This window comes from Pollachius pollachius (assembly GCF_949987615.1).
Source record: "Pollachius pollachius genome assembly, chromosome: 1".
Lineage (NCBI taxonomy): Eukaryota > Metazoa > Chordata > Actinopteri > Gadiformes > Gadidae > Pollachius > Pollachius pollachius.
The window spans coordinates 13,340,350-13,367,606 of record NC_136934.1 but is presented as its reverse complement, the minus strand read 5'-3'; the positions used below and the strand labels follow the sequence as shown (position 1 = coordinate 13,367,606).

General features: G+C 42.7%; 2 protein-coding genes across 6 annotated transcripts; both read left to right on the top strand.

The window, feature by feature from the left end:
* Positions 1-1,515: 1,515 nt before the first annotated feature.
* Positions 1,516-17,755, top strand: plat (plasminogen activator, tissue). Of its 4 annotated transcripts, none has more exons than XM_079749278.1 (15): positions 1,516-1,596; positions 7,159-7,235; positions 7,456-7,498; positions 7,949-8,083; positions 10,755-10,865; positions 12,080-12,254; positions 12,611-12,702; positions 13,033-13,207; positions 13,544-13,629; positions 13,750-13,818; positions 14,234-14,438; positions 14,737-14,873; positions 15,189-15,329; positions 15,548-15,696; positions 16,105-17,755. In XM_079749278.1, the coding sequence occupies exons 2-15, from the start codon at positions 7,173-7,175 to the stop codon at positions 16,273-16,275; spliced, it is 1,752 nt and encodes a 583-aa protein (XP_079605404.1). In that variant the 5' UTR covers positions 1,516-1,596; positions 7,159-7,172; the 3' UTR covers positions 16,276-17,755. The 4 variants fall into 4 exon arrangements, with proteins under 4 accessions (XP_079605404.1, XP_079605402.1, XP_079605403.1 ...); XM_079749276.1 differs by having other exon boundaries at positions 7,456-7,582; XM_079749277.1 differs by lacking the exon at positions 1,516-1,596 and adding an exon at positions 5,475-5,576.
* A 582-nt stretch (positions 17,756-18,337) lies between these two features.
* Positions 18,338-26,750, top strand: LOC307075588 (lymphocyte cytosolic protein 2). 2 transcript variants are annotated; one of them, XM_079736226.1, is made up of 19 exons: positions 18,338-18,460; positions 19,781-19,806; positions 20,058-20,110; positions 20,344-20,381; positions 20,520-20,610; positions 21,267-21,469; positions 21,654-21,702; positions 21,817-21,930; positions 22,936-22,964; positions 23,068-23,104; positions 23,290-23,371; positions 23,509-23,539; positions 23,885-23,921; positions 24,026-24,083; positions 24,227-24,264; positions 24,376-24,419; positions 24,506-24,574; positions 25,227-25,385; positions 26,030-26,750. In XM_079736226.1, exons 1-19 carry the CDS (start codon positions 18,458-18,460, stop codon positions 26,144-26,146), a joined length of 1,278 nt encoding a protein of 425 aa, XP_079592352.1. In that variant the 5' UTR covers positions 18,338-18,457; the 3' UTR covers positions 26,147-26,750. The 2 variants fall into 2 exon arrangements, with proteins under 2 accessions (XP_079592352.1, XP_079592351.1); XM_079736225.1 differs by having other exon boundaries at positions 24,364-24,419.
* The last annotated feature ends 507 nt before the right edge of the window (positions 26,751-27,257 follow it).

The following is a 27,257-nucleotide window of genomic DNA, read 5'->3' as shown; positions in this document are numbered from 1 at the left end:
CATCAGGATCATCTCAGGTCATGACTAATAGTGATATTCATTATATTTTTCAGTTAGGCCTATATTTAAATTGGCAAATAATTGAATGATCCTGACATAGCTCTCTTTGTTTGTAGTTTATATAGGTAATTAACACATATAACACTGTTATATAGTCAATGTAAGCAATGTATAAACTATGTTATAAATTATATTTTGTTTTTCGAAATAGAATGTTTGACAAACATTACCTTAATTGAGTCCTTTATCTAATTTGTTGACATATGTGTTGATGATGACACATTAAGCCGACATTTATATGCCTACATTAACAAGTACTATACTCAATATGTTAGGGTTAGTAACAGGCTGCACTTATTAATCCCATCTTGAATGGTGATAATAAAAAATGAAATACAAAAAAAGCAAGAGAATGTAGATCCAAACTTTTTTATTATACAATATATACTATTTGAGTGGCTTTTCAATAGGACAGCATGTAGAAAGATCCTGAGACTGTTTGTGTGTGTGTGTGTGTATGTGTGTGTGTGTGTGTGTGTGTGTGTGTGTGTGTGTGTGATATCCCCCCCCCTTCATCACTTATAACACAGACACATTGGGGCTGCCAGGCACCAGAGAAACAGCAACCACCCTTTTCGTCTGAAACTGTTATGCTCTTGGATTTGAAACAAATTAAAACACTAAATATGTATAAGCCAACACCAATAGCATAATTGTTGTCCCTATAAAACAAGGAACAATCTCTAAGATATTTCCTGCGGAAGGGAAGGGTTTTTAGGGGACCCTTAATGACTTCTGGTGCCATCTGGTTTACCACACAAGTTTATGAAATACACCACAATTTGATTTGAGTTTTACAGATAGAGAGACAGGCAGAAAGACAGGTAGGCAGGCAGACAGACAGACGGACAGGACTCCAGGCAGACAGGCAAACAGACAGGCAGACAGGCTGAAATACCGGCAGACAGACACAGACAGACGGATGGAATGAGATGGATAGACATACAGTCATACAGACAGACCGACAGACAGGCACACACACACACACACACACACACACACACACACACACACACACACACACACACACACACACACACACACACACACACACAAACACACATACAGACACACATACACACAAACACACACACCCCCACACACACACACATACACATACACATACACATAGACCCACCGACAGACAAAGAGACAGATATATAGACAAACAACATTGATAAAATATATATAAAATAGATCAAACGAAATTGATCAAATAGATCAGATAAAATCGATTATAGAAACAATTCAATAGATGAGTTTCAAAACTATACACAATATAACAAATAGATACAATAGACACAATAGATTAGATACAATAGATCCATTAGACAAGTAGATAAGAAAACAGACAGGCAGGCTGTGGTACCGCCCGCTTCCGGCCAGCCCACTATCACCAGCCTCCTCCCTTCTCAGCAGAACGCCTGCAGATAAAACCAGAGGAGCTCAGCAAATGCTCAGTACGAGCAAGCCATCCCAACTACACGCTGTCACTCCGGGATACTCACAAGTATCTTCATTCCAGATCGCTATTTGGTGAGTTTTTCTTCCATCGTTTTCGACCCGGGTGCATATGAAGATGAACTGCATAAAGGCGGCGCGTCTTTAAGTTTGATTATTGATTTGTTTATGTTTCATTCCAAATTATTGTAAACAAACAGATTGTTATTCTCAATGACTTTGTTTCATCGCAGGGGATGATAATAGCCTATATACAGTAAATGCTTTGATGCATGTACTGTATGTGGCATCATCCATTCAATTCAAAACGTAATATATGGTTATGTCCAATAATGTGTCTATTTAATTGCGGTTAATATTCTTGTGTTTATGAAACACCGGATTAACGCAGACCTCTATGCCACCATATTAATGGAGGTTATTTCATTAATATGTATAGGCTTACAGTATAGGCTTAAAGAGCCTATATGAATAATTTGCCACACTAAGTTAAGAGAATATAATGATCGTGCTTGGCACTTTATGAGTTAACTGCTTTCAAGGGATGTGCTGTTTCTCATTAGTGTCCGCGTCTATGTATAATTGTAAGCAACATAACCTGATTGAATCGTTTAACTTGACTATCCGATTCTTTTCACTCGGGAAATTATTATTGTGTTGGGCAAACATTCCCCCTCCTTAGCAACAGTTTTCTCTGCAGGCCGGCTCCGCATGGATACCACGTCGTATTTGTAGAGTTTGTGATGATCTGTGATCCTCTGCATTCTTAGCGGTGTGCTCAGCAGGGCTGTGTTTTCTGAGTGTGGTGGAGAGCCGCGGTGCCTGGTGTGTGAATCTGTGACTCACACAGGGGCCCGAGCTGTCTAGGGGGGGGCCCTGCTCCTTCCTGCTATAGAGCGATAGACAGTATAATGACCTATCGGACTGAAAGAAGAAGTCAGACAATGGTGCTGCTGCAGATGTTACGAATGTGTGTGCGTGTGTGTGTGTGTGTGAGAGTGTGTGTGAACAACAGTAGATTAAATCAGATCTATATAGTGGAATGATAGAGAATAGGAAATCATGTTTAGTGCTTATAAGCAGCCTAAGGATGTATCACTGTCCAGACTTCTTTCCGAGTGACCTCTGAGATGGTGTTGTTATGTCAAACACGGGTCCATCGTTAAACACAGCAGTTGTCAAACATCACCCCCCTCCCAACTCCATCTCGGTTTTCAGTGCAGTGGGGTAAGACGGTGTGACTCAACCGCTCTTAAAAGCTTTTCTGCAGACCTCTTTGAATTGATTTTTTTGACTGTATTATCTCCCTCTGTCTCTTGGTCTCTGTCTCTGTCTCCATCTCTGTCCCCGTCTCTGTCTCTCTACTGTCTCGGTCTACTGTCAATGCCTCTGTCCCCGTCTCTGTCTCTCTACTGTCTCGGTCTACTGTCACTGTCTCTGTCTCCGTCTCTGTCTCCATCTCTGTCACTGCTCCTGTCTCTATATCTGTCTGTCTCTCATTCTCCCCCCTCTCGCGCTCCCTCCCCCTCTCTTGCTCCTTTGCTACCTCTCTCTCTCACTCACTCTCTTTTTTGCTGCACCTCTCTCTCTCTCTCTCTCTCTCTCTCTCTCTCTCTCTCTCTTGCTCTCCCTCTGTAGCTCACACAGTGCATCAGGAGACAGTAACATGTGTGCCACGGCGTACCCCCCTAATCTCTTCCACCGGCCCTGCTGGTTCTCTCAGCCCCTGGCAGCTTTCCTCACACTGCTCTGTTCATGTTCAATGTCGTGCCCTTCCGTGCACTGCGTTCCTGGGGTCCCGGGTCCTTTCAGCGGTTGCATTCAGCCATAAAGAACACAGGACCTATGCCCTCTCTGTGTAGTAACGTTGGATGACTACAATGCACCTCTATGTCCTGAGGGTCGGAGAGGGGTTTGGAGCCAGGTCACAAGGTGTGTAGCGAGGCTTGAGTGAAAGGGCCCAGTAGAGTGTTGAAGGAGGTTCAGACAAGGTGCTGATCATGGCTGCAATACTCGTAATGGTAACTGGTGATAGTAACTAATGGTACATTTATGTTTGGGGCCTTTGTTTTTGGTAGTTTTGAAACAATACCTGTAGAGCTGTTATTGAAAGGTGGAATGTTCTATATTGTTTTATAATTAATGTTTAAGTTTCTTATTATGAAGGTTTTATCACACATCCAATTATTAATTTTGTGCTGTCAGTAAATGTTTAACACTAGCTGCTGTTAAATATCTTTGCGTGTTGATTCATAGATATGGAAGCGGAAGTTTCCCCTGCCGTCTGTCTGTGAAACAAACCAAAGTATTATTTTATTTAAAGTTCCAGGTCACTACATCTGATTGTCAAAATGTTAAGTTCTCTTCCAAAGTAGAGCAAAACATAAAAGATGGGGAACATTGTAAAGGTGTTTCCTATTCAGGTTCCTTCCCTGTTATTCTTGCAGGCCTGCACTCTTCTATGAATCACACTGTGTATACTGTGATCAGGAGCTCTTTTAAGAACAGGTTATTTAACTAATTAGTTAGGGTTAGCCTAAATTTCACTTCTACTTCTGAATCATATGCACACAGGTGTAATTATGCACAACCCCATCATAACAATTCTTTGATATCCTAACCTCAGGATATCAAAGAATGTGTAATCAAGTGTGGCATCATCCATTCAGGTTTGTATTTACATCGACCTGTAAAGCCAGACCTGACCTGTCACATTCCTCTTATTCCTTGTTCCTGGAAGAGAGAAGAATTTCTCACCATTGAACATTGTCGCTACACAACACTTACAGCATCAGTTGCCACAGCGCTCAATGTCATTCACATGTGACATAGACCTTAGCTGTAAAGAAAGATTAAGATTAGTAGCATACACAAGTGTCTGTTTGTGTGAGCGTCACTTAGTGTTAAAGTAGGAATTAAGTCAGTATAGTCAGTCTCTATAGAATTAGTTGTACTCTAATCAGGTTTGTGTGTGTGTGTGTGTGTGTGTGTGTGTGTGTGTGTGTTTCACTTGGTATCGCAGTTTGAAATGAGTCAGTAGAGTCTACCGCTGCACCATTACTACGACTCTAATGAGGCTTGTATTTCTGGGTAGAAGCAGATTAACTTAGAACATGGCCAGACATGCTTCACAGCCATACAGTCAACCATACAACAATGATCCAGTAAATGTTGGGGTATTCCCCCTTCGAAAACAGCTCAACCATCCATTATGGAAACCCAAACTATGAATAAGACTACAAAATTCCTGAATTAACTGTTACTGAGACTAGGGCCCAAGATAATGTTCCATCATGTTTACTCTATTTAGTTTGAGGTCTTGACACTGGTTCCTCTGTTACTGAGCCTCTGATAGCTCTGTGGTGTGTGATGGCAACTCTCTCAAATTAATATTCCGCTTTATCGCAAATTTACTTTATTTGTTCATCACTTACCCATTTCGCACGCCAGACCATAAAAACAGGTCTGAGACTGGTTCCTCTGTCACTGAGGCGCTGATAGCTCTGTGGTATGTCATGGTGACTCTCTCAAATTAATATTTCTCTTTCTCAGAAATTTACTTTATTTGTTCATCACTTACCCATTTCGCACGCCAGACCATAAAAACAGGTCTGAGACGGTTTCTATGGTTGCTATGCCCCCCCACTCCCCCCAACACTCCCCAGAGCAGGCCTCCTCACAACAGATACCACAGACTGCAGCAATGGGCGTGGAGGACATATGTTAATGACTGATGTGTGGTGTGTGCGTGCAGTTGCGCGTCTTTGCGTGTGTTATGGTGTGTGCATGTGCGTGTTAACATTTCTTGCTCTCGTGAGAGGCGCTGGGCTGCTAGGCTGCTGGCAGGAAACACATGTTTTTAGCTGACAGGAGTTGTGTGTGTGTACGTGTGTGTGTGTGTGTGCGTGTGTGTGTGTGTGTGTATGTGTGTGTGTGTGTGTGGGTGTGAACAAAACGGGGGAAGCTTGGGTGAGGATCTGAGGTTCAGGGGGCGACGACAAAGAGCTCTCGGATCTCACTGTTCCTGATGCCTTCAGAGAGCTCTTCAATGCATGGTGAGTTTGTGTGAATGTGTGTGTGTGTGTGTGTGTGTGTGTGTGTGTGTGTGTGTGTGTGTGTGTGTGTGTGTGTGCGCTTGTGTGTTTGTCTTTGAGTTAGTCAACGTGAAAACTCAGGGACTTTTCTTACCAGTAACAATGAACAATGTACCTATGGTGTGTGTGTGTGTGTGTGTGTGTGTGTTTGTGTGTGTGTGTGTGTGTGTGTCTGTGTGTGTGTGTGTGTGTGTGTGTGTGTGTGTGTGTGGTTCCCATAACATGTGTTTAAAACTCCAGGTGCTGAGAAAGCAGTGTTCGGCTTAGTGGAATCTCAGCGGCGTCTTTAGATCCCCCACACCGTTTTCTATTAGCTCACTCGTTGAGACTTTGTGAGTCAGTGCAGAAACTGCCAACGGCAGTGGAGGCCTGTTTCTGAACACAAGTGGGGCAGCCATCCATGTCAGATGTGGGTGTCTGCATCTACAGGCTAATCATATCAAAATGCCCATGAAGCTTTTATACAATTATTCACGCATACATTTCAGCACTTCTGTAATGGTCCGAAAGCGATAGACTTACAGCATTCCATTTCCTTTTCTCTCCTCCCCTCTTTTCCACGTCTTCCTCTTACAGCCGTACGTCACTTTCCCAACCTGATTCCACTGAGTTTTTTGTACTTGACTCAGACTAGTCTGCAGAGCAATACACACACACAAGACAAATGTATCGTTAACCAGACTTGTGTGTGTGTTTGTGTGTGTGGGAGAGCCCAAGTAGAGGGAAGTAGAGAAAGGGAGCATTTTAATTGTGATGAAAAATAAAGGCTGCTTATTGGTGGATGACTGTTCCAGGGTTTGACCTACTTCTCTTCTCCACCCGTGAGTCATAATATCCTCCTACATCTGCAGGGCTAGTTCTTATTCTTTGCTTGTTTTTTTTGAATAAGATGAAGTCATGGTGGAGTAGACTGATTCAGGGCTTATGGTTCTGTCTGGTTTTCCTAGAGTCGTTTTCTAGAGTTGTTTTTACTGCTGCTATTCTTTCAGGGGCCATCTACTTCCTGTTTAACTTTCCGAGGAAGAGATTGTACAGAAATGATGGGTGGAGGGTGGAAGGATAGTGTGTTGAAGTGTGTGTGTGTGTGTGTGTGTGTGTGTGTGTGTGTGTGTGTGTGTGTGTGTGTGTGTGTGTGCACGCGTGTGTGTGTGTGCTGATCCACTTCCACTGTTGCATGACAAAATATAACAACTTCCACTCATCCAGGGCCCATCAAAGGGTTTCAGGAATATAGCCCAGGCTTTGAGGGACTAAAGTAGTTACACGTTTCCTACTAGGCAACCTCCCTCGCCGACCCTTTCCCTCTCTCTATTATCCGCTCTCTAGGGAACATACTGGGAATATTGAATAGGAACAGAGGAAGCAGGCTGCCCATTATGTAGACAAACCAATGAAAATAAAGTGCATATACTGAGAACAACGCCACAAATAGGATTTGATATTAGATTGAGTGCTGGAGATTGTGTCCCTCTATCAAGGGAGACATATGCTGTTGGTTGTTTTTTTGCCTTTCTGTAATATTTTCCACCATTCTTTCCTGCAGATAAAACGCACGCTATGTCAAGAAGTCTGGAACTGTTCATATTGCTGGCTGCTCTCTGCTGCGCCCTAGCGGACAATGTAAGTATTACACGCATTTCTAGCTGTGCCATTACCACCGATGTATGCCTGCCTTTACCGTTGCCCTTCATTGATCAACAAAACATCATTTAAAATGTGCATTTTCGCCTGCATTATTGTTCCTAATTACATTTACCTCCTTGAAATATTACAATTATTATTATTTTGTCTACATTTTCCTTTATTTGTATTATTATTAACGGTTGTACCTGTCCTTTAGGTTGGGCACCTGCGTTCCAAGAGAGGAACCCGTTTTTATAGAGGTGAGCCCAAGAAGACGCCCCCTAAATGGACCCTTTTGGTTATAAGTGTCGACAAGCCTTCACCCTCTGCTGTTCACTCCACCTGTGAGCCATCACACGTCATTATGTTTGCCAACACTCTATCAATGCACCCCTATCAACCCACCACCCCTATCACCCCACAACCCCTATCGCGCATGCTCTCTTTCCTTTCTACTGTGGATGTGTTTTGTTTGTTTATCTTTAGGCTTTCTATTCCAGTGCTTATGGTTTTCTTGCATGGGGTTGTGTTTCTGTGTGTTTTACCTGTAATGTGGTTCATTGTAGTAATTCATGTGCCTTTCCCTTCATTGTACGTTCTTGTTTGCCTTGTTTGTACTGTGTGTGTCTGTGTGTGTGTGTGTGTGTGTGTGTGTGTGTGTGTGTGTGTGTGTGTGTGTGTTTGTGTGTGTGTGTGTGTGTACATGTTAGTGCTGTGTAAGGATAGCAAGGACTCAGCGGTGCGTAGCTTGGGCGACACTTGGATGCGATGGCGCGGACGGCGTGCAGAGTACTGCCGCTGTGCACTGAAAGGACGCGAGCGATGTCACTATGTGCCTGTTGCCAGTAAGTGGCGTTGGAGACGCCGCACTCACACGCCAACGCACGCACACACATTCACTCAGTAACACCCATCACAAGCTTTCTTAAACACACTCACTTACACTCAGCGAGTGTAAGTGTCACTCACTTACACTCGCTCACAGAGCTTACTTGTTACCTACTTAATACTGCTCTGCTATTTACCCGATTTTAATGTATAATCTGCTCCCTTAAACGCCCCTAGAAAATTGTACACTTGGCGTAGTTAGGGTGTTTGACTCCCAGCTGAAAGGTTCAATCCGCTATCGCTGCAGCTTACCTGTTTGCATCCATTTAAATATATATCTATGTATGTATATATACAGTGGGGCAAAAAAGTATTTAGTCAGCCACCAATTGTGCAAGTTCTCCCACTTAAAAAGATGAGAGAGGCCTGTAATTTTCATCATAGGTATACCTCAGCTATGAGAGACAAAATAAAAAAAAAAATCTAGAAAATCACATTGTCTGATTTTTAAAGAATTTATTTGCAAATTATGGTGGAAAATAAGTATTTGGTCAATAACAAAAGGTCATCTCAATACTTTGTTACATGCCCTTTGTTGGCAATGACAGAGGTCAAACGTTTTCTGTAAGTCTTTACAAGGTTTTCACACACTGCTGCTGGTATTTTGGCCCATTCCTCCATGCAGATCTCCTCTAGAGCAGTGATGTTTTTGGACCTTCGCTGGGCAACACAGACTATCAACTCCCTCCAAAGATTTTCTATGGGGTTGAGATTTGGAGACTGGCTAGGCCACTCCAGGACCTTGAAATGCTTCTTACGAAGCCACTCCTTCGTTGCCCGGGCGGTGTGTTTGGGGTCATTGTCATGCTGAAAGACCCAGCCACGTTTCATCTTCAGTGCCCTTGCTGATGGAAGGAGGTTTTCACTCAAAATCTCACGATACATGGCCCCATTCATTCTTTCCGTCACACGGATCAGACGTCCTGGTCCCTTGGCAGAAAAACAGCCCCAAAGCATGATGTTTCCACCCCCATGCTTCACTGTAGGTATGGTGTTCTTTGGATGCAACTCAGCATTCTTTCTCCTCCAAACACGACGAGTTGAGTTTTTACCAAAAAGTTCTATTTTGGGCTCATCTGACCATATGACATTCTCCCAATCCTGTTCTGGATCATCCAAATGCTCTCTAGCAAACTTCAAACGGGCCCGGACATGCACTGGCTTTAGCAGGGGGACACGTCTGGCACTGCAGGATTTGAGTCCCTGGCGGCGTAGTGTGTTAGTGATGGTAGCCTTTGTTACTTTGGTCCCAGCTCTCTGGAGGTCATTCACTAGGTCCCCCCGTGTGGTTCTGGGATTTTTGTTCACCGTTCTTGTGATCATTTTGACCCCACAGGGTGAGATCTTGCGTGGAGCCCCAGATCGAGGGAGATTATCAGTGGTCTTGTATGTATTCCATTTCCTAATAATTGCTCCCACAGTTGATTTCTTCACACCAAGCTGCTTACCTATTGCAGATTCAGACTTCCCAGCCTGGTGCAGGTCTACAATTGTGTTTCTGGTGTCCTTTGACAGCTCTTTGGTCTTGGCCATAGTGGAGTTTGGAGTGTGACTGTTTGAGGTTGTGGACAGGTGTCTTTTATACGGATAAGGAGTTCAATCTGGTGCCATTAATACAGGTAACGAGTGGAGGACAGAGGAGCCTCTTAAAGAAGAAGTTACAGGTCTGTGACAGCCAGAAATCTTGCTGGTTTGTAGGTGACCAAATACTTATTTTCCACCATAATTTGCAAATAAATTCTTAAAAAATCAGACAATGTGATTTTCTGGATTTTTTTTTTTTCATTTTGTCCCTCATAGCTGAGGTTTACCTATGATGAAATTACAGGCCTCTCTCGTCTTTTTAAGTGGGAGAACTTGCACAATTGGTGGCTGACTAAATACTTTTTTGCCCCACTGTATATATATATATATATATAGAGAGAGAGAGAGAGAGAGAGAGAGAGAGAGAGAGAGAGAGAGAGAGAGAGAGAGAGAGAGAGATTTATTCATTTGTATGCATGTATATGTATATTTATTTATTTGTATATATTCAAGTTTGTGTTTCCAAGGATTGGTCCTGCGTCTGTTGGTCTGTTAACAGTCTTTACCTGCCTGCCTGCCTTCATTTCAGCCTCAAGTGTCATGTGGCTTGATGTAGTTCACTGTTACTTTCATTATGTTTAATTTCACCCCAATTATGTTGTCAAATTCTATTTTTTTCTCTTTGAGAAAATTAATTTCCAAGATATGTTTTTGCTTTATTTTCCCGTTGCTACTGTCAGAAGGACACTTTGTTAGGGTTCCCGTAGATCTGTGAGTTGGCGTTGTTTAGTCTGGGTTGGTTCAGAAATCTTCTCTGTCAGACGGTTACTGGCCGCACTGACGAGGCTCTATGATGCACATCATTGACCCCCACCGCCGGCAAATTGCAACCACATTTCTGTCGGCTAAACTATGAGTGTACTCTCCATTTTCACCCCAGAAGAAATGAATTGTTTACTCATTTCCTTGTTATTATAGGTAATGTGAAAAAACTGTGAAAGTAAATACATGAAGAGTTAATGTATACCATTTTATAAAACACACAAAGATAAAAAATGTAAGAGATATCATACAAAAAGAGCTAACCGACTCTCCCCCCTTTAGCTTGCCAGGAGTCTCGCTGCTACAATGGAGGCGTCTGTAAGGAGGCTCTGTACTCCTCAGACATCCTGTGCCAGTGTCCTCCCGGCTTCTCCGGAACACAGTGTGAGATCAGTACGTATCCAACAGAACTGCACTAACATCTACCCCCTGAAAATGTATTTAGTTAGAAAAATAGTAAAATGGTCATCCATCAGAAAAAATACATTGTACATGACATTTTTCTGTAGTCCAGTTTAGTCATCATTCCAGTGGTAAACTATTCTGTTTGAACAGAATAGTTATTGTATTCCTGTATCCATCTGAAGTAGGCATTTCCATAGCAGGGGTCATGGGAAACGTCACATGAACCTAATTAACATTTCAACTCCACAAAGCTGTTGGTGACTATAGATAGCGTAACAGACATGACGCACGAATCATAGTACTCACAGACTCGCGGTCTTGGTGAAAAGGCTGAAAAAGTTGAAACACAAAACCATGGAAAGAAAACGTCTTTTTGAGGTTATACAATTTTTTGTTTCGGTGGGATATTGTATGTTTTTTATTTCATGCTCCACCCGCTCAACACAATACTTATCCAAACCTTAATGCTAACAGCCAAGATAATTTCTCATTGTGGAAGAATTGGCTTGAGAGGGGACATTTAATTTATGATCATCCAAAGTACCATATGGTTATTGGTTGAAACCACACAAGCCACTGTGGTGAGCATGAACTTTACTGCCACAAGGGAAAAACATGTCACTGGGATTTGACCAGTCGAAAATCTTGGCTGAATTGCAAGTTTGTTTTATGGTTGTTTTATGGACATTTCCATTGCAAAAGTCAAAGTTAAAACACGTTGTAAAATGTATTTAATCAAACAGTTAAAGTTGCTTTTATTCCCCATAAAATATTCGGTCATCAGTTATTGCTGATAGGATATACTACGGTCATTAAACAGGTATATTAAACTTAAGACAGTATTACAAAAGTCCTTATTTCTGATTTGGCTAGCCACTGTCCCCCTCCTTCTTCCATGATGGTAAAGGTTCCTTTAGGGTCCTTCATGCTGCCCGTACAAACACCAACGTCAGGCCACTGTGCCGTTGCCGTGGCCGTCGAATCGTTGAATCGTTGTCGGCCGACAACTACCAACATTCTAGTTGAGTGTTGGTGTTTGTTGGGGCAGTGTGGATGCTCCTTACGACTTCTGCTGTCAGTAGCAGATCCTGTGCATCGACTTGTATTAAAGCATCACAAGAGTTGTTTGAACCATAACAACATTTCATCATGGGATGTCCTTCAGTCTCAACACTAACTAACACTCTCTTCTCCCCTCCCAGACACCGATGAGAAGTGTGTGTTGGGCCAGGGCGGAGCGTACCGTGGGACATGGAGCTTAAGCCATAAAGGCAGTACCTGTATCAACTGGAACTCCACCACTCTGAGGGGAAGGCGGTACACCGCCATGAGGAAGGACGCCAGCAGCCTGGGCCTCGGCAACCACAACTTCTGCCGGTACGACACAAAAGCATGCATGCATGACATACAAACATATATACATACAAACATACAGGCATACAAACATACATACAAACATACAGGCATACAAACATACATACACACATACAGGCATACATACATACATACATACATACATACATACATACATACACACATACACACATACACACACACACACATACACGCATACACGCATACACGCATACATACATACATACATACATACATACATACATACATACATACATAGATACATACATACATACATTTATATATAAATACATATATTACATAGAAAACATACAGTACATACAAACATAGTTTTGCTTTTCTCCCTTTCCTCTGCTCAGGAACCCGGATAAGGACTCGACTCCCTGGTGCTTTGTCTACAAGGGGTCTCAGGTGGCCTGGGAATACTGCAGCATATCCAAGTGTCCAGAAAGTAAGCGTGCATCAAACTGAAACGTCCCTTCGTTTGTGCTTTGGCCATCACTTTGGTTCAAAACGATAAGAAGCCATGAGGGAGACTAAAGGGATGTGGAGCAACTCCTGTTCAGAAGCCAAATGGGATGGATGGGATGGGATGATTGTCAATGTTATAAATGATTCACATAATTCCAAGCACTCTCAAACAACGTGACGGCTACAAGGAAATGTACAGAGTGCGACCACAACAACTGCCAGAGTTAACTTGGGGGCAGGAGGGGGTTATCTATTGATGCTGGTGTTTAGTGTTTGGACGGCTGCCTGACGGGACGTGTATCCGCTGCAGATAAGGAGCAGGAGTGTGTGCAGGGCGCGGGCCAATCGTACCGGGGCTCCGCAGTCTCCAGCCGGAGTGGGGCCCCGTGTCTGGCCTGGGACTCACCCTTCATCAAACGCAAGTCCTTCACTGCCTGGAGGCCAGAGGCTCTGGAGCTGGGCCTGGCCAGCCACAGCTACTGCAGGTCTGTGTGCGTGTGTGTGTGTGTGTGTGTGTGTGTGTGTGTGTGTGTGTGTGTGTGTGTGTGTGTGTGTGTGTGTGTCTGTGTGTGTGTCTGTCTGTGTCAGTCTGTGTGTGTGTCTGATTTTGTTTGTGTATGTGTGTGTGTGTGTGTGTGTGTTTTTGTGTGTTTGTGTTTGTAAACAATATCTGTATTGTATTGCTACCACCTGTTTTTCTTTGTATTCTATCCTTACATACCTAGCTACACAACTACTTTGACCATACAGAAGTGACAGTGTAAGGATCCCAGACGCGTATGCTTATGCAGGGACCAATGTGTGTGTATTTTTCCATACAGGAACCCTGACAATGATGCGGGCCCCTGGTGTCACATCGTCAAGAACGACCAGCTGACCTGGGAGCTCTGTGATGTCCCTAAGTGCTGTGAGGGGCCCCCTTATATTTCCTAGCATTGTTCATTCCTGTTGTCGTCTTCTCATGGTAACCGTGACACTAACCATACACATGTTGCCTCTGTTAATTGTTCTTTCTTTATTGTTTTAGCAAAACCTGCAACTTTTATCACCACCCTTGTCCCCAGAGCTCCTACCAGCGACAGCAACCAAAACGGAGGTACAACTTTTAAAACGTATCTATCACATTAAACGCACCCACAAGTTGGGTCTGCGTTCACACTCAAATAGCCACCACTCTATCAGCACATCATCACAACATGTAAACTCGGACCCGGGTCGCTGCGGTTAGGATGAGGCCTTAATGGAACAAGCTCTACCCGGGGAACCACCTCCCCGGTGGTTCCCCGGGTAGAGCTTGTTCCATTTAGGCCTCATCCTAACCGCAGCGACCCGGGTTCGATTCCTGCCCGTGGTCCTCTGCTGCAGGTCTTCCGCTCCCTCTCCCATACCTTCCTGTCTTACTCTACAATAAAAAGGATCAAACCTTCAAAAATAAATCGGAAGTACAAACCAACATGCAGACTTCCGATAGATAGCTGAGGGTCTAACCGTGCCGTGTGTGTTGGTCACAGCGACGTGCGGCCAGCGTCAGGACAACTCTCTGAACAGCGTCTCGTTCCGTATCTTCGGTGGCAGAGAGAGTGACATCACGGACCAGCCCTGGCAGGTGGCCATCAACGTCTACCGCCCTCGCCACAAGAAGCACTTGCACCTGTGTGGAGGCATCCTCATTGACTCATGCTGGGTGCTGTCTGCAGCCCACTGCTTTGAGGAGGGGTGGGTTCACGCGACACGCACACACACACGGGCACACACATGCACCCACTGTCCCACCCACTGTGTTTTGCATAATACACTATATACAAACACACACGCATGCATACGCGTGTGCACCCACTGTCATGCATTTATATAAATACACACACACACACACACACACACACACAAAATCCCACAAATGCACACACACACACACACACAAAATTTCACAGGCCAAGAAAAGAGTAAAAACATAAGCACCCATAGCTTATAATACCAAATGTTGATGATTTTGTGTGGTTTTCATGTGTCTCAGCTTTAAGCCGTCTCAGCTGCAGGCCGTCCTGGGGCGAACATTCCGGAAGCAGAACTCCAGCAGTGAGCAGATTTTCGAGATTGAGAAGCTTTGGGTACACCAAGATTTTGACAAAGAAACCTTTGACAATGACATCGGTAAGCATAGGAATATATTAGAGGACATAATGTATGCACTTATAATAAATATTTTGATATCAAATAATAATGGATACTACATACTGTGAGTTCATACATTCTTAGCATTGGTCGCTCTAGTTGGAATTCAACCCCTAACACTGGCAGTGTTTTTGCCATGCTATATCAGATGAGCTAGCCAGGGCCATGTAAACTATGTTCTTCCCTATGTAAAAAAAGATTATTCATGTTATACTTAAACCAGACCCAACTTTCTCCATAACATGCCACTGTCTGTTAAACCCTCACCTCTGCTGTTCCCTTCTCTGTTCTCAGCTCTGTTGAAGCTCAAGACTGACATCGGCATCTGTGCCATCCACTCTCCAGAGGTGCTGCCTGCCTGTCTTCCAGAACCAGGCCTGGTTCTGCCTGACTGGACCGAGTGCGAGATTTCTGGCTACGGGAAAGAATCAGAGTGTAAATAGCTGACTTAATTAATTACTTTATCCCTTCTATGTCACTCTTTGGTATCAAATTGGCGCCAAGGTGGCGCCACATTACTTTATATTGGATATAGTGTGGTTTTGTAGGATTTTATCACGATGTTATTAAAGTTCACCTAGATGTCCAGAAGAGGGCAGTATAATGCAATAGCATAGTATTTCTGACCATCTAACTCTGTTCTCCCTCCACAGACGCTCATGAGTATTCAGAGCGTGTGAAGCGAGGTTTTGTCCGGCTGTGGCCCCGGGACCGCTGCGTCCCCGCAGTGCTCTCTGGACGCACCATCACAGAAAACATGCTGTGTGCTGGGGACACCCGTGGCCTGGATGACGCCTGCCAGGTGAGCCCACATACACACACATACACGTACAAACAAACACACACACGCACACACACACACACACACACACACACACACACACACACACACACACACACACACACACACACGTACATACACAAACATACACAAACACACACAAACACACACACATATACACATACAAACACAAACACACATACAAACACACACCCACACACATACCCAGCAACACACACACACACACACACACACACACACACACACACACACACACACACACACACACATTCCCCCTGAATATTTAAACCAAACAAAGCACTTTTTACTCACCATTTTGACCCAATGAGTACAAATCCCTCCCCTCCCGCTTCCTCACTGTCTTTCTTCTTCTTCGTCTTTTTCTCCTCCACCGTGTGCGGGGCGCAGGGAGACTCGGGAGGCCCACTGGTGTGTCAGAGCGGGGGCCGGATGACCCTGATGGGGGTGATCAGCTGGGGCGACGGCTGTGGGAATAAGGACAAGCCAGGGGTGTACACCCGGGTCATCCACTACCTGGACTGGATCCGCAGCAGGATGGCTGAGGAGCCCATTGTCTGAGAGACATGTTCTAAGAGAGTGAGACAGAGAGACAGACAGACAGAGAGACATAGCGATGGAGTGAGAAAAATTATTAAAAAGAAGAACAATGAGGTACTGTGTTTGACAAACAAACTCACAGATAAGAGATTTTCTACTTTTTTTACAAACTTGTCAGATATGACATTTCTGATCTGTGCTTTGCTGCATTGAGGGACCTTTCTCAAGTGTGTGTACACACATGTATCCAGGGTCCCACACCGGCCCCTTGTTACTCCTGAGCCATGGCCACTCATCGCGGTCTAAGGTCCTATCTAGGAAGACAAAGCAGCCCAACAAAGACCTCAGTTGTCTGTGTGGTGTCATATGCTCCACAAGGCCACTCTGTGTGGTGGTTTCTGCTGCTGTGGTGGTGGTAATATAGTGGTCAGCCAGCTACAGTTTATATTATGGAAAAAACAAAAGTTCTCCTCATACCAGTGTCTACTTCACATTGATGTGCCAGCCACATCAGAGACTATGGACTACTAGAGCAGAGTTTCTTAAACTATAGACTCAGAACCCAAAAATGGGATGCGATTTAGTTGACAGGGAAAAACAAGTCAGAGCACACTGGAATTGGTGATCCTTTCGTCAGCAAAGGGAGTTTTCAGAGGAAAGGCTGAACCGACAGACTGAAATTGTCTTTTGTGTCTCGAGATGAAAAGGTTTAAGACCCCCATGGACTAGACCTATTTATTTCACTTAGACTCAGAAGTCAGTCTCTAAGAGCTTTGCTCAAGGGTTTGTTTTTTAATGAAGATTTTTTTCATCATTTTGTTGAGGTCTTTGCTTCAATAACTCCAAAGGCACAACCAACCTGATAGAGGCATTCAACATCGTACCTATTTTTAAGGGCTTTTTTTTCCCAGGATTCATTGATCATCTCTTATTGGTTAATATATTGCTAGTTGTTGCTCTAGCTTGTTAACCGTTTCCTGCTTTCCTTGTTGGTGTTAAGTCTATTGCGGTAATCTTACGACGCTCTGCTGGCTCAGAAGCTTTAATGGATATATCTTCCCCTGTCCCTTCTTATTGCCTATGGGGCCAAAGCTTTCGCTTATGTTTTTATAAGCAGTGCTTTTTATATGTTTTATAGCAGTAGACTGCACACAGTGTTTTTATCCACAAGAAGAAGATAGTTTCGAGAGTCCACATGGTTTAGTCTCCTACCCTTGAAGCAGTACCAAAAACATTTGAGTTGAGCTTGAGTTTGTTATATGTACATACGTTTGTGTTTTTAATTTTTTATTAAAGGAAGGGATGGTCTGAGTGTGTTTTTAACATCAAGTTGTTCTACTTAGATAGATTCAAGGAAGATTGTGTCTTAGCATTTTAAGTTAATATTTATGTGTATTTTATATTGTCTTGTATAAACTTGAATGTTTAGTAACTATTTATGTCGACTTCTGTTGTAGTCACATTTGAAAAACCCTATCTCATTTACAATAAACAATCTCTGTTACAACTGTATTTTCTGCATCTCTTATTGAAACGTGTCTCAGGCAGAAACTCAAGACTTTTCCATTCTGTGATTTCTCTTTGTACTTTTGTAAAAGCTGGTTTGGCCAAACATATTGGTCTAGCTTTGCGAGACTAGGTCAAACATAAAAAGGATACTTTTCTCTGAGTCCGAACGTTGGCTGGGAGAAGATCATGAATTGTGCGTTAAGTCGGTCCGTTGCAACCAATTTCCGGTTTCGTACTTCGTGTGAGCTTTGTACTCCAGTAAAAGGTTCCCGAGCCTGAAGACAAAGAACATGAAAAGAAGAACAAAAAGTTAAACAACAATAGAAAGGAGAACACATCTAGAATTTTGGAAAAATAAAGAAATATCCGAAGCATGTAACGGAAAATAGTATCCCCTTGAAAGTCCCGCCCTCTATCGCGCCGCTAAACCCTGTACAATGTAACTGAAAGTCCCGCCGTCTCTCGACAATAACTCTCATTTGCAGTTATTTATAGTTGTATATGCAAACTAACAAGATAGCCAGCGAATAGCAGATCGCGGAAGACAGTCTGAGCTGTTTTCACCTCCCTACCTAGTACCTATCTCTCCACATTAAACCTAACTTTGTTTTAATTCGATGACTACTCACTGCAATAGAACAACATCTGGAAATTGTTCTTAACTTGAGCCACAAAGAGGACCTTAATCACAACGATGGTAATGTAGACTTTAGGATTCTTATCGCTTGGTATACGTTTTTTTATATTTAGAAAACCTGATTGATTTTCTGTGTTAAAAAAGTGTAGGTTTTATTTTAGACTGATTGTTAACACATTATCACCAACATTAGGATATTACAGGCCTATATATATATATATATATATATATATATATATATATATATGGGACCCTTTGTGAATTAGGGTCTTATATAGGGTCCCCTGTCTTAGTTAGGACCTTTTTTGTTTTAAATATATATATATTTATTATCTCTTATCATTTACATGTAACTTCCTCCACTTAGCGCTCTGATGATGAGAGGCCTTGTAGGCAAGGAGATATATATCTCCGCTTCCTTATGTGTAACTGCTGTTGTGCTTTTATCTGGCTCCCTCGAGGGGATCAAATACAGTAAACTCCTTATTCTCATTATGGTTATCATCATTATTTAGGACATTATCCATCTTATGGTGGAAATGTACTGGATATAAGTATTGACCCTTATGGATATGTAGGCGTGTATGTATGTATATATGTAGGTTAGTGCATGCATGTATATGCAAACACACTGTATGTATTTGTTTGTTACTCTTAAAATGTGAGAAGGGGGGGCTTGATATAAGCTGAGGCTTCTGCCCCTACCCTTTGGTTACGACCAATAAAATGCATTCATTCATTCATTCAGCTCCATAAACTCTGTTGTGATTTTCTATCCTTAAATTGTATTTAAAATAGAGTTATTGATATTGATCAATTTATGGCATTATTTATAATGTGCTTTAGTCATACATCACTTACTAGGGACGTGCAGAGTCAGAGTTATTCATTAATACAGTTGAGTTACACATCTGTGTGGCTTTATTAAAGGATGCCTGGTAACTATGCTGCACTTTAAGGTCGATATCGTGACAACAAAGAGCCATTGGTGGATAAATGATAACTCATTTGCTGTTCTGTTTGACCCGCGAGACAAAGCCAGCATTCACCATGCTCTGATAACCAAATCTGGAAAACCGGACTGACTCGGCTAGCAGATAATGTGTTCATGGCCTTGCAAGAGAGGGACTGTGACGCTGCACTGCAGGTCGAACTAACAATGACAAATTACTTTGAGGTCTTTGTAATGTAATAATGTACTAATGTCTTAACCTTATTTAAATGATGACAAATAAGAGGTCAAATCAAATCTCTGGTCGTGTAAATGACGTGTTCTGTACACGTACATCATATCTTTTCTCATCATCTTTCCGCTAATCTGTCGAATCAATGTTTAAGCTCCCTCTGGGCCAATGTTAAATTAACATTTGTGTTTTACAGACCTTCTTCAAACCTTTTAAAAACCAGTAAGTACCATATTATAATTTAGTGTGATATAGCTTTTCCACAATGTCATTGTTTTTTAACCATTACTGAAATGACAAAGCCATGCCTAATTAAGTCTTAGCCATCTTTTTATTCCCAGACCTTGGATGGATAGAAAGATTTCCGGACTAAAGCATAGAAACATGACTTAGTAATTGTAATGGGTGAGGGTTTAACATCTTGACTTCATGTTTAAATGTTTGCATTTTACCTTCCCTCTTCCTCACCCAAGTCCCAATGGACCCCCAGATCCACCTCCAGCCCCTCCCAGATGGATTGCTGCTGGTAAATGCTTTATGTTGTCACGTTATCATCTTTGTTTGTAGAAACATTTTCTGTAGCCAAATATTGTTACACTAATCCTATGTTTGTACTCACATGATTCTCTGTTTCTCTGCACACGCACACACTCACTCACTCGCTCGCTCGCACGCACGGACACACGCACACACACACACACACACACACACACACACACGCACACACACACACACACACACACACACACACACACACAGATACGAATGGACGGAGTAGCTGGCCAGAAGATGATTTTGTAAGTTGTATATTCTGTGATCTGTGTTTAATTTTTATTCTTTTTTTAATTAATGTATTTTACTCTTCAGTCGTCTGACATATTAACTTCATTATGAGGCTGCTGTTGATGATGAATGTTATTCATGTACATGCACAGGACAATGGAGACGTGTACGAACCCCCCCCCTACGAGCGGCCTGCCACCAAACACCAGACACAACCAACCAATCTGGATTTAATTTACCATGGTATTCAAATAACACTCTGATCATTTTCATGAAGGACTGGCCATCAGGACATTTAGGCAAATGCCTTTATGCCAGAAGGGCCAGTTCGATTGTAATTCTATTTGATTGTTTTCAACAACTTTCCTTTGTTCACTTGTTGCTTTCATGTTTTCTTCAACTTGGTTTGGCAAAGTTCTGCTGCCTTGTGTACAGTTCATCTGATGGTTGGTGTGTGGTAAACTAAGCTGTGAGGCTGCTGTTGTCTCAACTGAGTAGTTGAAAGGCTTTCAGCGAAGCGATCTTAAGAAAACGTAGCTTGCTCTCGGCCAATCAGAACAGCATGGGAGAACTTAACTTATCTAACTCATCACATAATACTAAGCTCTTGTAAAAAGCATGTTTGACAAATTGATTAGGTACAATATAAATACTTTCATATATAAAGTACTAAAATTGGAAGTGGGCCAGTCAATCTGTTAAATTCAAGGGCCGAATAGTCGTCCCAAGAAACCATGTCATGATTTCCCCAAAGGTTCTAGAAGATTTTCCCACCCTCAACTAACCAATACGGCCTTTAGGTGAATAATGATCGATCGTCCCTTTGTATCGTTAAACGTTTGCATGAATACAATGAAACACAGCTAAACACCACCTTAACCTTTGGCCTTCACCTGCAGACCGCTCGTCCGATCAGCCGGCTCCACCCCAGAGACCAACCTCTCCACCCACAAAACCACCCGTCCAGCCTCAGAGACGAGGTGCTCAACCGCAGAGACCTCCAAGACAATGTGATCCACCCCAAAGACCTATTCCTCCTCCAATGAGACCAGCTGGCCCACCACCCGGGCCAACCAAACTGACCGGGACGGGCAAAGTTTTGGTACGTTAATTTCAGGAAACTGAAAAAGCAGACGAACAAGGTTCTACTTTTAACTCCATTAAATTCCATTTGATTTCCGTGTATTTTTTTTTGTTTCTGCCACGCCTGCCAGTAAACTGCAACTGCTGTTTAAACGCCTGATTTGGTTTTACGACTTTCTCTTGACCCGTTTGTCTTTAAATAGCCGTCGCGACGGGAAGCCGAGGTTTTTCACGATCCCAGCATCACCAATCGTAAGTCAACATGTTTTACCAACTCCTCTAGGTGAAACATCTGGCTCCAATAATGCATTAACAGTCACAATGTTAATCTGTGTAGCCTACTTATTCTGCTTTCTTCCTTCCTAGCTCCTAAGGTGGACAGACAGGAGAAGCCGGGGAAGAGTAGTGCCCTGACAAGGTCCCTCCCCCCTCCTGTCGCAAGGCCCCCTCCCCCAGGCCCGCCCCCAGACACAGAGGAAGGTGGTCACCACTAACACTCCGTCTCAATTACATGCATCTGAAGGATAATTAGTCATGTGTAGATTTGGATTTTGTTATATTTAAACAAATTCGTATGGATAATTTAACATACATGTTCAGAAACATGTCCTTCCTCTATTCACTTGACGGAAATATTTATTTTTGAACACGTTTACATTGAAAATGAGTTAATGTTGTAACTTGCAGATAAGACATTGATAGTGCTTTGTAATATTGGAAGGCTTATTTTAATAATAATCATAATAATTGATAGGATTTATACAGCTCTTTTTTGCTGGTCACTAAAAGACACTCAAAATAAGGTTTGGATTAGAGTCAGGTCATATGCTTTCTTGAAGAGGTGAGTTCTGAGTTGACTTTTGAATGAGGTTATTGAGTCTGATTTGCGGATGTTTTGGGGAAGGGAGTTCCAGAGGGTTGGGGCAGCAATGGCGAAAGCTCTAATGTGTGCATGATACAATGATGACCGTCAACCACACACTTCTAGAGCTATATATCCGCTAGGGAAAATAAACATTTTTCCATCATGCAAATCAAATAAACAAACACAAAGACTACCTCACTAAAGGGCTGATATTGGTTCCACGTTAACGCAACGCAATGACCACGCAGACGCTTCGACGCAGCCGTGAACCTTTATGGTCCTGCGTCGGGTTTTAGTAAGCGGAGCAATCACAGCCCTTGCTGCTGTGTCGCCTCTACGGCAGGGTACAATTTTTGGGACGCACACGTCAGGCCCTTGCGGTGGACGCAAGGAGGGTCCGCAAGGACATAAGGGGTCCGTAACCCCCTTGCATTGCATTAACGTGGGACCTATCAGCCCTTAAGTATTATCGGGTGGTTGAATAGGGTTGTGGTTAATTGGTTATGGAATGTTTTCAGAGAATTAATTGACACCTAAGAGACTACTATTTATAACTCTGTAATATATAATTCTGTAAAGTCATCAATAGCTTGATCTTGTCGTTGCTTTTTGTATTTCAGATGTGTACGTAGATCCAAATGAAGAACAGGTGAGTCTGACGTTACAAAACAAAAGAGAACAGAACCGTTTTATGAATTTTTGTCTCAGCTGTGTCAACATTTGTTGACAGTGTCAAACACACTGTGTTTCAGGGAGACAGTGATGGCGGGTATCTCAAGCCAACAGCAGGTAGGCATTCATCCCGTTTAGTTTAACAGAGGTTTGGTTCCTATGGCTCTGATATTGTCTCAAATCCTGGAAATAAAAGTAGAATATAGTCAGTGAAACAAGTTGGTTAGTTCATTGCAATTCATTACATTTACATCACTTCTTTCACTGCACAGTTTGAATTTCTTCCCCTCCCTGTGTTTCAGCTTTGCCTTTGCCCTCTCGTCCACCAATGAGATTGCCTCCTCCTATCAGTTCAATGGTGGCACCTCTGGGTCCAATTTGCATGTAAGTGCGCCTCACCGTTGGTTCTTTACATCAGTTTCCTCCCACTAGAGTTAGCTTTCTGTATTGGCTTGTTGCTATGAAGTTTCTGATAATCTTTGTGCTACTTCAAAGACTAGCTTCTTCTTCTCTATCCTAAGAATGAAGCCTCCTGTGCCGAGGACCACGAATGTAAGCAACTTGAATATTGAAACAGCACGGCTATTATTTAAAGAGGCAATTTCTCACCAAGAGTGATTGTTTTGTCAGAGAGGTTGTGGCAGAACCACGTCCTATCATGTGGCATGATAGGACGCCACAGACTCGCTCTTCGGCTCGATGGAGAGTTGAGCGGCGTAGTCTTTTATTTCACCATAGTTGACGCCAAACAGAACATATTTTGTTATTTCAATGGACACCAAACACCAGAATAGAGTCTTAAAGCAGTTTTAAGCATGTGTATGTGTTTGATTTGTGATACGAGTCAATCTTAAAACACAGATTTCTGTGTGGAATTCTTTCTCTTACTCTTTCCAGAATTCTCTGACATCATCCGTCACTGAGATGAAACCAGGTAAAAGGGTAGAACATTCTTCTGCTAAAGTATTCGCACAAACCTTCTAAATGTTTACTAAATGTCAACAATATCAGAGAATGTAAAATTAATTTAACCACCAGCTCCTGATGGCAAGCGGCCCATGCTGGCCCTACCACCCCAGAAGGACTCCAAACCTGGGTTAGATGACCGGACAGGAGGGCCGTAGATATAAATATGATTACACTTAAAGAAGCACAGGGAATTGCTTCTAATACAGACTTTATGTCTAGTGATATTAATTAAGTTTTCTGAGATTGCCGGTATTGTGGTTTTCATTTCAGAATTCCTTCTCCCCCAACGGTGGACCAAATCCCAGGAGGTGATTTTTATTTTTATTTTAATAAAAAGTTGAATGCCAACACCTTGTTTCTTTTATATTTTTATATTTATTTTAGCTGAATAACCTTTCAATGTATAGTTTTCCCCAAAGCATCTTCCACTGGAATGAAATCCACCAAAGCGACCGGCAATGAGGTATTACTCCATGGTTGAAAAGTAAGAGCTTGATATGATTTAACTGTTAAGTGTTGCTGTTGCGTTGACAGTTGGATACATTGCAGGACAATGAGTGGTTCACTGGCGTTTCTAATAGAAAGTATGCTGAGGACCTCCTATTGAGAATCAACAAGGTAGGCCCTCCTCTGTGCCCTTTTTAACTTTTTCTTCGATCTCCATTGTTGTCCCACTGTTGTAATTGTCCAATGCTAGACAAGAAGCTGTTATGGCGGCCCAATTATGTAGGATACTGAGGATACCTAGCAGAAGGGTTTCAATGATCCTTCGAACTATGCCATCCTACATTGCCATATCACGCCACTGTATGGCAACGCATTAAAAAACGTGATTTGCTACGAAGTCAGAAGGTTGTGATTGGTCAGGTCATCAACAGTCCATGTCGACTTAAATGACACAGCATCATCAAAGTCAACGTAGACTGCTGATGACCTGACCAATCACTGACCAACGACCTGTCCCATCGATCACAATTCCATATCGCACCTTCTTTGTGATACCGCTGGTGCTCTAAGCTTGAGCATGAGGAACAAGTAGTGAAACGCAGCCTATGTCTTAAGTGTGAAACTCCCTGTCCTTCCTTCTTTCCTGGCCTTCTTAATTTAGTGCCCTTATTCATTTCCTCCATCCCTCCTTCCCTCTTCCTCCCCTCCTCCAAAGCAACCCCTTGCATGCAACCCCTCTGTTATTCTTCCCCCTAATCCAATTTCCCCCCCTGCCTACTTCCATCCATCACAGTTGTCTTTGTTCATCTCCGTCCTACTGTAGGACGGCGCCTTCCTCATACGCCCCAGCTCGTCCCAGGACCCCCGGCAACCGTACACCCTGGCCGTGCTCTACAGGGAGAAGGTCTACAACATTCCTATACGCTTCGTGGTGGAGATGCAAGGCTACGCCCTGGGGAAGGTCAGGAAGGACTTTGAAGACGTGAGTATGCATAAGAACTTGTTTGGTTTTTATCTTACCCTGATTCTACCAGGTGAGTCCCCTGAGATTACACCATCACAACTTCTCTTCTTCAAGAGAGACCTGGCCAAGAAGGAGTTGAAGCTTCAATATGGACAAAACACAACATAAAAAACTTGAACTTAGAGTTATCCTGTAGTTAAGGCTCAGTTGAGAGCGTAGACCGCATGAAATCCTTCTTGCATGACTTGGTGCAAGCTCAAGGGACATGAGAACTGTGCTTTGTGGCCGTAATCCACACGTGTTCCTTTTATGATGCGTAGCATGACAAGGTGCTAAGGAGTTCTAGCCTTAAATATAAAACCAATATACTTATCTATTCAGAGCTTCAAAAAAAAAGAAAGAATGAAAAAGCTGTGAAGGGGAAGAAGAAGAAGAAGAAGAAGAAGAAGAAAAGAATGTGGGATGGTTAAAATGACACAATTGGAAATACCTTCTCTTAGAATATATAACTGTTATTCTGCTACTCTATGGGGGTTGGATTTGTTGGTTTGTAAAAGCCAGCCAAGTGATGACCCGAGTAATGCCTCAAGCATTCTTAAACTTCACACTTCTCTTTTCTCTCCATCCCCGTCCCGTGTCTTTCCCTCTCATCCATCCCACAGACCTTCCAGAGTCTCCAGGACATTATTGTCCACCACAAGAAGAACCAGCTTGTTCTCATTGACAGCATGAGCCAGGCCATGCACAAAACGTACCTAGTCCACCCTGCCTGGCCTTAAGACTACAGGACCCTCACAATCCCTCTCAACCATAACACATATTTAACATCAAGAGGGTACTTCAAACCTATCGATCAACCTGTTGGTCAATGCTTTTGCTGTTGTTCCTTCCCAATCTGTTACTACTGGGGCTCATTTTAGCCCATTTGCTTCCAGTACTTTCAATTGTATTGTCTATGTGCATCAAGGCAAGTACATTTCATTGTTTGTAACCAACACATACTTCACTTCACCTCACAGACCTGCAACAAGATTGTGGCCCTTTTTAAATAAGCTTAGCATATCATGTGTGCATTCATTGGGGCTGTCGCTCTATAATGAGTGCTGGTTGAATGACATATCTTTGCGCACTATAATAAACTGCTGAACTAAATCCTTTAGCTAGCCGACTAAGTTAATGGTCACAATCTTTAAAAGTTATATTTGATATACTTGATGAAATAAGAAGGCATGACCCTTCTTCAACCCCACCTGGTATATAGTTTAAACAACTGTTAATTTACTGTGAATAGTTTTTACTATGAACATGCTGAATTAAATGTACATGTTTACTAGTATACGTGTAGATATATACAATATATGCTATAAAGTAAATCTTTCAATACTATCTGTTTCTTGCTGTACTAAAGAGACTTAATGGGGAAATCTTTGGGAAAAAGTTGTGTAACAGGTCAAATACTATTAAAATAAAGTTTATACTTTATTATGTCCAGATATTCTCTGGGCATAATGAAGATGTGAACACCTACACACATGTGAAGTAGGCCTAGGTTGTATCCAGTGAAAGTTCAATACATTTGCAATATATATCTATAAAAAATATATAGGCATATAGGCTATCATATGTAGCAAATAAACACACTGGGGGCCCGGTGTGTTGTGTTTTCATACCGCACCGACTCTTGCACACATCGTAAAAAGGTGGGGCGGTCGTCACGAGCCCTTATTTCAAAGTTGGGCGCAAGAGGGGGGTGGGGGGGCTGCGGCGGAGGGGTACAAAGAGGGCATCCTATTTTCCCACTGCATTGCATTTGAGGAAGCTTATTATTAACTATGTCGCCACATTCTTATACATCAACTAGAACCAACATTTGAAGCGTTGTTTCATCAG